This window comes from Selaginella moellendorffii, unplaced genomic scaffold (assembly GCF_000143415.4).
Source record: "Selaginella moellendorffii unplaced genomic scaffold, v1.0 SELMOscaffold_43, whole genome shotgun sequence".
In the NCBI taxonomy this organism is placed as follows: Eukaryota; Viridiplantae; Streptophyta; class Lycopodiopsida; order Selaginellales; family Selaginellaceae; genus Selaginella; species Selaginella moellendorffii.
This window is the reverse complement of record NW_003314304.1, coordinates 614284-624922: the sequence shown is the minus strand read 5'-3', so window position 1 is coordinate 624922 and position 10639 is coordinate 614284. Positions and strand designations below refer to the sequence as shown.

Here is a 10639-nt window from a genome sequence, read left to right as displayed (position 1 = left end):
TCCGAATTGCTCCGATACCAAATTGCGTGCTTGTCTTTGTTCTGTGTCTGGCTTGGGTCTAAGCCCAAGTTCCATTCCATGCTAGCTAGTGGAGTACCCATATTCTCATGTTAGGCCACCGGTATGCCGAAATAGCACCAAACTCCGTTTGGCTCCGTTTTGCGTGCTGGTCCTGGCATTGGGATGCTAGTTGCTCCAGGACTGTTTCAAGTCACTCTGGGCTCCTATCCCATCGCTCTTTGGGTTGTATGCTCAGGAGTTGCTCCGTGGTCCGATTCCAGCACTCCTTGGCTCCACGTTTGGGAGTTTGGCACCGTTCCTTCGTTCAGTGGCCAAAGGCCTTGAACTTTGGGTTCCACACCACGTTCCTTTGGACACGTGGCATGTGACACGTGGCATCTATCATGTGGCACAAAGAGTGTTTGGGTTCCACTTCGTAGTGTTATCCTATGGTAAATCACCATAGAATAAAGGGTAAAAACCACATGCACTACAGTGGGACTTTGTGGTCAGGCTTTTAGGCCTTGATCCTGTGACGGTGTTGGCGAGCATAGCCATGGATAGAAAGGGACTTGGTAGGGATGGAAGAATGAACATTAGAGAAGGGTGTTACTTATGTCTCCAAACATCCTAAAGGTGTTAAAGTGTGGATAAGGGATGGCTACTCATAGACAGATGGCCTAGTCTTTAAGAGGCAAGATTGTGATGCGGGTGGTCTTGGACTACCAGGCCTTAGCATTATAAGTTGATATGCCAGTGGTACCTTTGAGTGTCAGTTATGGGATCGAACATATGGAGCACTTAGACTAAATACAAAGGCTGAGTGGCATAGATGCCATTCATGAGGCTAGTAAGTCCCTAAGTCTAGAATAAGATTTATGGAAGTTGTGCATAAAACTCCTGCAAGTCGTCAGATATGTGGTTAAATGACTAAAGTAGAATGGAAAATTTAATCACTTACAGTTTATTGATTAAGAGTGGGTATTAACAATTGTTGATAACTCCCCCAATTTTGGCATATCATGACTACACTCAACTTTTCATTTCGTGTATGAATGTTTTTGATATCAATCTTGGTGGTGTGTTAATGCAAAAGAGCCTGAGTATGCCTGATCAGTACCATTGCATTGCATACATTAATTGTACATTAAAACCAGTGGAAGTGAAATACTCTAGAATAAAGTACTAGTGTTTAGCAATAATTTGGGGTTTTGAGAAGTTTTATACATATTTGCATAGTTCTTAGGCATTACTAAAAGGTGATTATACTATGGTTACTTTATTAAGCTAATAAGCCACACTATTTCTTTGATGAAGCAACTTATTCTGATTCTACAAAACTTTGAGCTTGAACTTTATTAAAGGACAAGGCTTCTTAGTTGATGTTATAGTGTAGCACATGTGATCATGGGATGAGATTTGGATATACTGTCACCGTGGATCCTTGGAACCTTGGGAGATAAATGGGGATAAAATAGCCACTAAGGGCTCTCTCATTAAGCAATTGCCCCTTTTCCAGTTAGCTTAAGGGGAGAGAGATAAGGTGCGCTACAGTTGGTATCGGAGCAAATGGCACGGGTTCGATTCCCATTGATTAGTGGCTACTTAAAAATATAATATACCCTTGAGTAAGGTATATTCCTACCCCTAAATTTGAAATTGTATGTATTGGGCATCCATGCATACGTCCTTCCTTTTGTGTGGAATATCCACGGACGAAGGTATCCACCGTGGGACTGCGGTACGGGTGGATGACTAGTTGCCTCACATGGAATAGCTAGTCTACACAATGGAAGGATTGGTAGATTGAGTGCGGAAATGGAGGTGCTGGTTCCCCTTCGCTCAGTAGGGGTTGTTAGTCAATAGTCAATGAGGACATTGACATCTCTGAAGGGGGGGTGAGTGTAGCGCATGTGATCATGGGATGAGATTTGGATATACTGTCACCGTGGATCCTTGGAACCTTGGGGGATAAATAGGGATAAAATAGCCACTAAGGGCTCTCTCATCAAGCAATTGCCCCTTTTCCAGTTGGCTTAAGGGGAGAGAAATAAGGTGCGCTACATATAGGCTGCAAATACCAATAATTGAGTTATGCCAAGAAATTTGGTCATCTAATCCTAATTGATTTTTTAGTTAGCAAAGTAGATACAAAATTTTGTGAGGAAGAAGTCATTCAATATATACTCAAATCATGATAAAGCTTCTCTAGCCATCTCTGCTAGCTTATAAAAGCTAATTCCATTGCTTAATAAATTTTGCATATTTATTTATTAAGCACTAAAATTGGCTTTGTTAAGCTAGCAAAATTGAATATTTCACATGTATTTAGATTAATCTTATGTTTATAATTTATAAACTTTTATAACTCAAAAAAAAATTTAGCAAATTCTTCCCATGAAAGAGTTTTCAATAGAAGCATTTTGCCATAATTATCCGCCAATACCACTTGAGCTCCATTAGCTATAGCAAAATGAGTAACTTGAATTTATGCAAGAATTTGTGACACTAAACATTTAATTACAAATATACATTGTGAAAAAGGGAATGGCTTCTTCACAATGAATTCATATCTTTCTTGGAGAAAGAAATTTTCCACCACCTCTTTAGGTTAGCATCACATCTTTACCTATTGAAAACAAGTATAAATTAACTATTGGTTGTCCTATTTTATTCTTCTTCTTGAGCCATAGAAACTGAGTAACATTCCTTTACAACTTCTTTAGAGCATGATTTCTTTAGATTCTAATAATAAAGATAGGTAGGGGTAAGAAGGTATGGTTTTCAAGTGCCTTTATGAATCAATATAAGGATCTTCGAGTAGGAATAAAACTAAATGTATCAAAATGAAAGATTTCTAGCAAAGAAAAATTTTCAACTCACATATTGATTGATACTCATATAAAACTTACTATTCAAGCTTTAGACTAAAAGAAAATTAAAGTCTAACACCATTTATTTTTACGTAACACATGTTAAAAACCATTATATAAGGTGAACTGATGCAAGTGTATTAATAACAAACTAAACATAGTAAAATCAAGAAGATTCCTATTTTTTGAATTGCAATAACTACAATTATAACAATTTTTAGAAATAGCCACCAAACAAAGCACCAAATTTAAATTACAAGATAAGAAATGGTTGAAAGTGGTGGACAAACACCATTACTAAGCATTATTTGAGTGGTGGCAAAAACAATTAGTAATTACTTTCAATAATTGCTACAAAGGTTTTTGGTGAATGCGTGGAAGGAAGTTATAAGCAATGAAAAAAAAAAAATTTAAGAGATGATCTATGGGGTTCAAATATAAAGGAAAAGGGCTTATCAATAAAAGTGACTTTTTTTCAATCAGTTAAGGGTTTTGGGATATTTAAGGTTAAACATGCTTGGGTTTGAATAGTACTAAGTTGGGTGACCTCTTGATGAGAAATCCAAATTTGTGAGCTTATAAAGTATTAAATCTTTTTTTCAAATCTCATAAATTTAGCTTTGATTTACATATTAGTTTCAACTTAAATGCTCTAAAATTATATAAGAAACCAAGTAGAACAATTCGAAAGACGATCCATAGGGGTTCAAATATAAAGGGAAAGGGCCCATGAACAAATGTGCACTGCATTTTCTAATTGGTTAAAGGTATTGGGATATTCGGGGTTAAGTGCTTTTGAGTTTGAATAGTATTGGGTTAAGTGACTTTCTGGGAAGTCCAAATTCAGAAGCTTACATTTGGTATTAGAGTGGTTTTTGCTCCAACTTTGTTGATTGATTAAGAAAATCACACCACATATTGATTGACATCTTGCTAGTCCAATTTGCTCCCGCTGGGTTCGACCCGAGGGTGTCAAAAGAGCGGATCTCTCAGGAAAGTTATGGCTTTCATCTTCCGTTCACGAGGGCGTGAACTTGGGATATTTGGGGTTAAGCGTCCTTGGGTTTGAATAGTACTAGATTAAGTGACCTCAATTCAAGAGCTTATAGATTATTCAAATATATCACTCTATATTCCTGTTCTTTCATTCCTTGGCTGTAGGCTTATAAGTTGCTCTATGGGTTATATGACATTTCGAGAAGTTCAAATTCAAGAGTTTACAGATTATTTAAATATACCTTTCTATATTCATATTCTTTAGTTCCTTGGTTATACACTTATAAGTTGTTCTATGCTTTTGTTCCTTTGTTCTTTGATTGTATATTTTAGAATTATTCTATGTTGTAATTCTTTTGCTCTTTGGCTATATGTTTAGGAATTTGACTTCATCCCTTTGTTTAGTGGCCCAAGGCCTTCAAACTCATACATATATATGTTTAAGGGTTAAGATTCCACTCTGTGGTTATCCTATGATAAATCATTATAAATAATATATATTATAAGAATGAGTACTAGAAGTAGTTGAGAAGAACTTTCTACATCACACAAATTATAAGTGAAAATGAGAAGTTTTTGGCACTACACATTAATGATGATCTAGATATCATTTTCATATTCTCCGACACATGTGTCAGTGCATATTTGGAAGGGATCACAAAGGGGTGGTTGCTAAATAAGTCCAAAAGTAAAACAACTTATAATTGCCGCTATAGCCAGCTTTATTTCATATGACATATAGTTTTAAAGTATAATAAAATTTCTAGGATCTTTTCTAAATATATTATCTTCTTCGATATAAAGGTGTGCCATTTGAGACACCAATTTACACTTGACTTATTACAAAGGGTATAAAGGATGGAAGAATACATCTAATAATATTTATAAGAGTTTAAAAGGCATGAAAGTTAGATTGTGTTTGGGAATTAAAATGCCTTGGGAAAGAGATCTTTACATTAGACTAGGACGAAGTTATTAATGCTAGTAATGATGGTGTCAATAATGATGAAAAGGAGGATGAGGAAGTTCTAAATGAGGCCTATATTCCACCATCAAACAATTAGAATCAGGCAAGTTCCACCACTAAATGGTTAAAATCTGGAATAAGTTCCACCAATAAATGACAATAATCGAAAAGTTCAAAAAATATTATATTAATTTTAAAACTTACTTTTACAAACAAAAAGGGGATTTATGTGTTTTATAGCAATGATTTTTTATAGTGGTTTCATTCATGTTTGACAAAATGCTCATGATGAGGAGTTATAGGAACTCTCATTAATAATATACTATATAATAATAGCATTTTATTTATTGTTTTTTGATTCACTTAGCTTTTTTATAGATTTTCTTTGTTTCCCCGATAGCACACTAAAGCACTATGGGTGTCTTTAGTGGCTCCTATATGAGATTGTTAACATCTTTCATGAAAATGACATGAATATAAATATATAACACTAGTTCAACTATTCGTGTTGAAAGATACAAAAAACTTTGCTCAGACTTCATTTTCTTCAACTTTCTAGATAGTTTTTCATATATTAATGGGAAAGTTGAGAATTAGACCAATAACAACATACATGATACATTCCTTTTGTCAAAAACACTTCCACTTGAAGCTAGTTATATCATTTTCCTTCTGCTAAATAACCCCAACTTAATGTATAAGTTTATAATGTGTGCAATGAAAGTTCATTCTAAATCATTCTCTCCAGGTGCATTATGGATCTTGTTAGTATCAGTGTTAGGCAAGCCTAAAAAATAAGTAGGTACTTTATATTTTATAAAACTTCTAAACTATTTATTTTCTAGGTTATGATGTGGACTTACCATACTTTCTACAAAAACATGCATGATAAGTTTCATAATAGCAAGTATATAAGATACATTTTGCCTAGGTATGATGGTTTCACTAATATCATACTCAACTTTGGGAATGAGCAAATTTATTACATGTTTCTTGGGTATTGATTTTAAACTCCATTAGTGATACAAGTCCTATTTTAACTCTATTACCCATAAAATGGTGTTGTGATTGATTACATCTATTTCGTAGATTATAGTCATCTAGAATTTCTAAAGTTGGAAGCTTTGGAAGTTTTCCTAAATATAGGGTCCCCACAATCCCAATATAAAAGGAGGCATAAAAAGAATTGATGATGATGTAGAAAAAAGTTATTATAAATAACTAAAGGGATTGGATGCACTTTTATTTATGGGCTGTTTTCTTCAGTATTTAATGGGTACACTCTTATTTATGAGCTCTTTCTTTCTATATTTAAATCTTAATAAATTATATATTAAATCTCTTTTATAATCAAGTCTTGGGATACTTAGATCTTATTGCGTAAGGATTGAGTGGCAAAATACCATATCTCATTTGAGCATCACATTGAACAACTGCTAGGCTACATCATGATTGCCACTCAACTGCCAAGATCATTGAGTTCCACAACATGAGATTCCACTGCTCCACCTCATAATCAAAGATGGTCTTGGCCTCAATGATGCAATCATTGTCACCGTAGGCCACCAGGATCGTGTTCTAGAGCATGGTGCTCACCAAAGGAGTGGAATCCAAAATAACTTGCACTCAATTGACATTGCCATGAGTAGAGATTAGAGCATTCACAGACATGAGATCCCACTCATGCATCTCGAGAAAGAGCTTTTCTGCCTTCTCGATAGATCCATTGTGAGCAAATCCTGCAATGAGAGAGTTCCACAACACTAGATTTTTCTCTAGCATCGTGTCCTCACCTTTTCCATATTCCTGGCTTGGGCATTTGCATGACCCATAGCAGTCCAGGTTGCTAAATTCCATTTAGTTGCAAAAACATTCTCGGCATCTATCAAACTAGGTATTGTTTTTGTAGCATTGCGGTCCAAGAGATCACATCTTTCTCGGGCATGGTATCAAAGAGAAGCTTCGATTAATGCAAATGCACGTTCTGCGCATATGCTGTGAGCATCGCGTTCCAGCAAAGGAGATTCTGGGCAAGGCACGATCAAACACCTGCTTAGCGGAATCCCCGTCGCCCTCTTGGCCATAGGCGACGATCATGATCGTTGCCGCGACAGCGTTTTTGATCGGTATCCCCGCGAAGATCTTCTTTACGAGGCAAGGCTCTCCACGAATTTCTTGAGGTTCGTGTGAGAAGAACCTCCGGGAGAAGCAGCCTTGACAGCCAATTCTCGAATCTCCATCGCCCTGGCTTTCAATCTCCTGCCTTGCTCTCCCTCCATGATCGCCCTCACTTTCTCTTCCACCTCTTCTCTCGGCGCAAATCCATCCTTCCCTCCAGATCTCGAGAATGCCACTCCCACGCCCTCGCCTTCCAGCACCAGCTTGGCATTCGTGTTTTGCTCAAACATAGATGGCCACCCCAGCATTGGCACTCCACACGCCAAGCTCTCGAGCATGGAGTTCCATCCGCAGTGAGTGAGAAAAGCCCCTGTTGATTCGTGCTGCAAGATCTCTAGCTGCGGCGCCCATCTCACGAACAATCCTCTCCCGCCAGTCCTGCTCACGAAACCTTTGTAGAACTCCTCGTCCATGCCAAGAACAGAGTTTGATCGTATCACCCAGAGGAAAGAAACCTTGCTTGCCCCCAATCCCAGCGCGATCTCCTCGAATTGCTTGGCAGTCATGAAGGAGATGCTTCCAAACGAAACATAGAGGACCGAACCACGATCACGCTTGTCTAGCCATGGAAGACAAGATTCATCCGGAGTTCTCAGGTTTACCTCTTGCAATCCAGTCGAATCGATCGCCTCTCCCTTGAGAGGAAACAATGGTCCAACCGGCACGAAATTCTCCCCGAATCCTTCCCTCATCGCTTCGAAAATTCGCGGCTCGATGTCGTGGACAGAGTTTATCAGAAACCAAGAATCCAGTGCGATCCTCTTGGAGCGATACAGTGATTGTTCTTCCCCGTTCTTCTCGAATTCTCCGTCGTGCATGAAGAGTGGAATGTCTTGCGATCTTAGCTCCATTCCAGGGATGTAAGAAATCAGCTTTTCATCTCCCGCTGGCACCATAGAAATCCCAAGTTTTCTTAGAACACACTTCTAGATCAATCAAAGCTTCACCTTTGACAGGAACGTCTCCCATCTCCAGGAGCTTTGGAACGTGGAATTCGATGGCAGCCCAAGCAGCGTTTCCCGGCCAAAAGCTCGCTCCAGCCAATCCAGCCTTCTTTGCAGCGTGTGGAGCACTGAGATGGTAAAAGTCCGAGACGACACACGCGACTCTGGGGCCGTCTCGATCGATCCGGGACAAGAGCTCCGCGAGTGGATCCTCCATTCGGAAGATGGCCTCGCAGAAGGCGGCCTGCGCGTCGAAGTTTTTCTCGTCGAAGCCATTGGGAACTCGCAAGTCCATAGAGATGGACTCGAGGCGAATGTTGTGGCCATTACTCACAGGATTGTCCTCGCTCTTCCAGGATTGCTGCAAGGTTTCGTGGATGCTATCAACGTTGATGATGGTCACAGTGACTCCGAGGAGCGCCAGCTTGCGGGCGAGATAGATGATTGGAACGACATGTCCCTGTGCTGGAAGTGGGATAAGAACAACGTGAAGTTTCTCGTGAGAGCCCATGGATGATGATTAGACCAAGAAACAAAGAAGAAGCTTTTCAAAGAGGAAGTTTTGATGGATCGTTTGAAATACCAGCACTTATGGGCTGAATTGGACACTGTTCTTTCCTCTACGTCTTGTCTTTCACTAATAATTGTATGATTGGCAATAGGAACCATACAGTCCAAGAGGTGGCCGTATTGTGGTAAAATTTAGTGGTGAGAATTCTATGTAGCAGACACATATCCTTATGTTATCTGTCGCACGAAAACTTCCTACTCTAAATCAGACAAAGAGAAGAGACAAAGTTGAACTATTAAAGATTTTATTTATTTAAGATAGATTTAAGTTTATAAACATTTTTAATTACTTCTAAAAACCTTTAAAGCAAAGTATAGTAGCTTTTTAACAAAATCCCATCTGCTTGGCAGCTTCTTTTGTCGAATGCTTGGCTGCTTCTTTTGTGGAAGATTGTGTAGATCAAATTCCTCGCACTCTGAGTGACGAGTGGAAGTCCTCTCAAAAACTTTCAACTTGCATTGAGGCGCTAGCGTTAACTTCCCTTCGTTCTTCACATCAAAGTATCTGATGGTCAACTCTCGCGATTTAGGGTTGGGCTTGTCCTGGTCATAGTGTCCCATTGGAAACCACCACTGGCAGGGATACTCTATGTTGCCCCACAACCGGAACTTGTAGTACCGAAGATTGGATCGAACAATTGCTTTCGTGACAAGAGTGTCCTTGGAAAGCTGGCCGACTTTAAAAGGTTTTTGATAGTCCACATGTTGAGGATTGACGTATTTCAACTCCAACTCCTCCACGGGCTTTTGGGCATCGTCCTTGCCATAGAAACTCACAATTGTAGATACCTCAAATCCAGAGAGAGGCTTGACAAGGATGAATCTCAGCTTGGTGAGCTTGAATCTTGCTTCTCGACCTGTTTTACCCAAAAACTTCCACTCTCCATCTTGCTCCTCTTTCCCAAATACTTCACACTCGAGATTGTTGGTGTTGGAAGAGAATAAAATCCTCTCCACTTTCATTACCCTTGGGAGTTCTACAATTAATTCTTTGCTATGTCCCATGAGAATCCTATCAAAACCTAATTCTTGGAACTCTTATATAGAAGTTTCACAAAAGGTAGCGAGGTTTCTTTCTTTGCTGTCCGGGAAAGGGTGAAAGAAATTCACAGGACTTTGAGCGGCCACCATAGCTCCAATGTTTTCCTTGCAAATCTCATGTGGGGCCATGGGTCGTGATGATACGACGCTATGCAGTTGATAGGAACTTGGATCAAACCCAAGAACTATTTGATCGAATGCCCGAGACGAATGTAGTCTGTGATGGTACCCAGAAAGGGGACAGGAGAGAGAAATCCGGTTTTTTGGGGTGCTCTGATATCAGCCTATGAAGCGCACGACCAGCTGGAAGGAGCGAAGCGTTTTTTTATGCGATGGAGAAACCAAACATTTTACGTGCACACTGCGATGAACACTGCGTATGCCAAAGCCAGGGAAAATGAAAATGCCTAGAGGATGTATGCTCTCATGCCTGAGAAGGACGTAGTCGCTCGGACTACAATGCTGCAAGCGTTTGCTCACAATGGTGTTTTCGAGAAGGCAACGAAGATCTTTGATGTAATCCTTGACAAGGATGAAAGGAGCATGTATGGGAAATGCCGCAGCCTGGTGGACGCCGTCACAGTCTTCGACCGAGCCGACTGCGATGATCACGGCCTTTGGAAACAGCCACCACTGCCGCGAGGCCATCCGAGCTCTCACTGGAATGGACTTGGAAGGCGTGGAAGCCAACCATGTCGGGGTCAGTCCTCTCGGAGAAGCCAACCAGGCGAGCCTCCACTCCAGAAGCTTTCTCGTCCAGATGTTTGCGAGGTGTGGATCACTGCCCAGTGCCGAGGCTGTCTTTCGGCAAATCCCTCCACACGTAACTTCTTACGACGCCATGGTCGCGGCCTACCCTCGAGCTGGTGAGGCCCAGGAGGCCATCCGGACATTCGAACTCATGAACAGTGAGTGACAAAAGCCCCGGTTGATTCGTGCTGCAAGGTCTCTAGCTGCAGCGCCCAGCTCACAAACAATCCTCTCCCGCCAGTCCTGCTCACGAAACCTTCCTCGTCCATGCGAAGAACAGAGTTTGATCGTATCACCCAGAGGAAAGGAACCTTGCTTGC

The 10639-nt window shown here is 40.2% G+C and overlaps 1 protein-coding gene across 1 annotated transcript; it reads right to left on the bottom strand.

Moving 5' to 3' along the window:
- Positions 1-6647: 6647 nt before the first annotated feature.
- LOC9649635 (UDP-glycosyltransferase 85A3) lies at positions 6648-8478 on the bottom strand. The gene is made up of 2 exons (XM_002979899.2): positions 7962-8478; positions 6648-7900 (listed from the first exon to the last, which is right to left on the bottom strand). The coding sequence occupies exons 1-2, from the start codon at positions 8467-8469 to the stop codon at positions 6984-6986; spliced, it is 1425 nt and encodes a 474-aa protein (XP_002979945.2). The 5' UTR covers positions 8470-8478; the 3' UTR covers positions 6648-6983.
- Positions 8479-10639: the final 2161 nt, after the last annotated feature.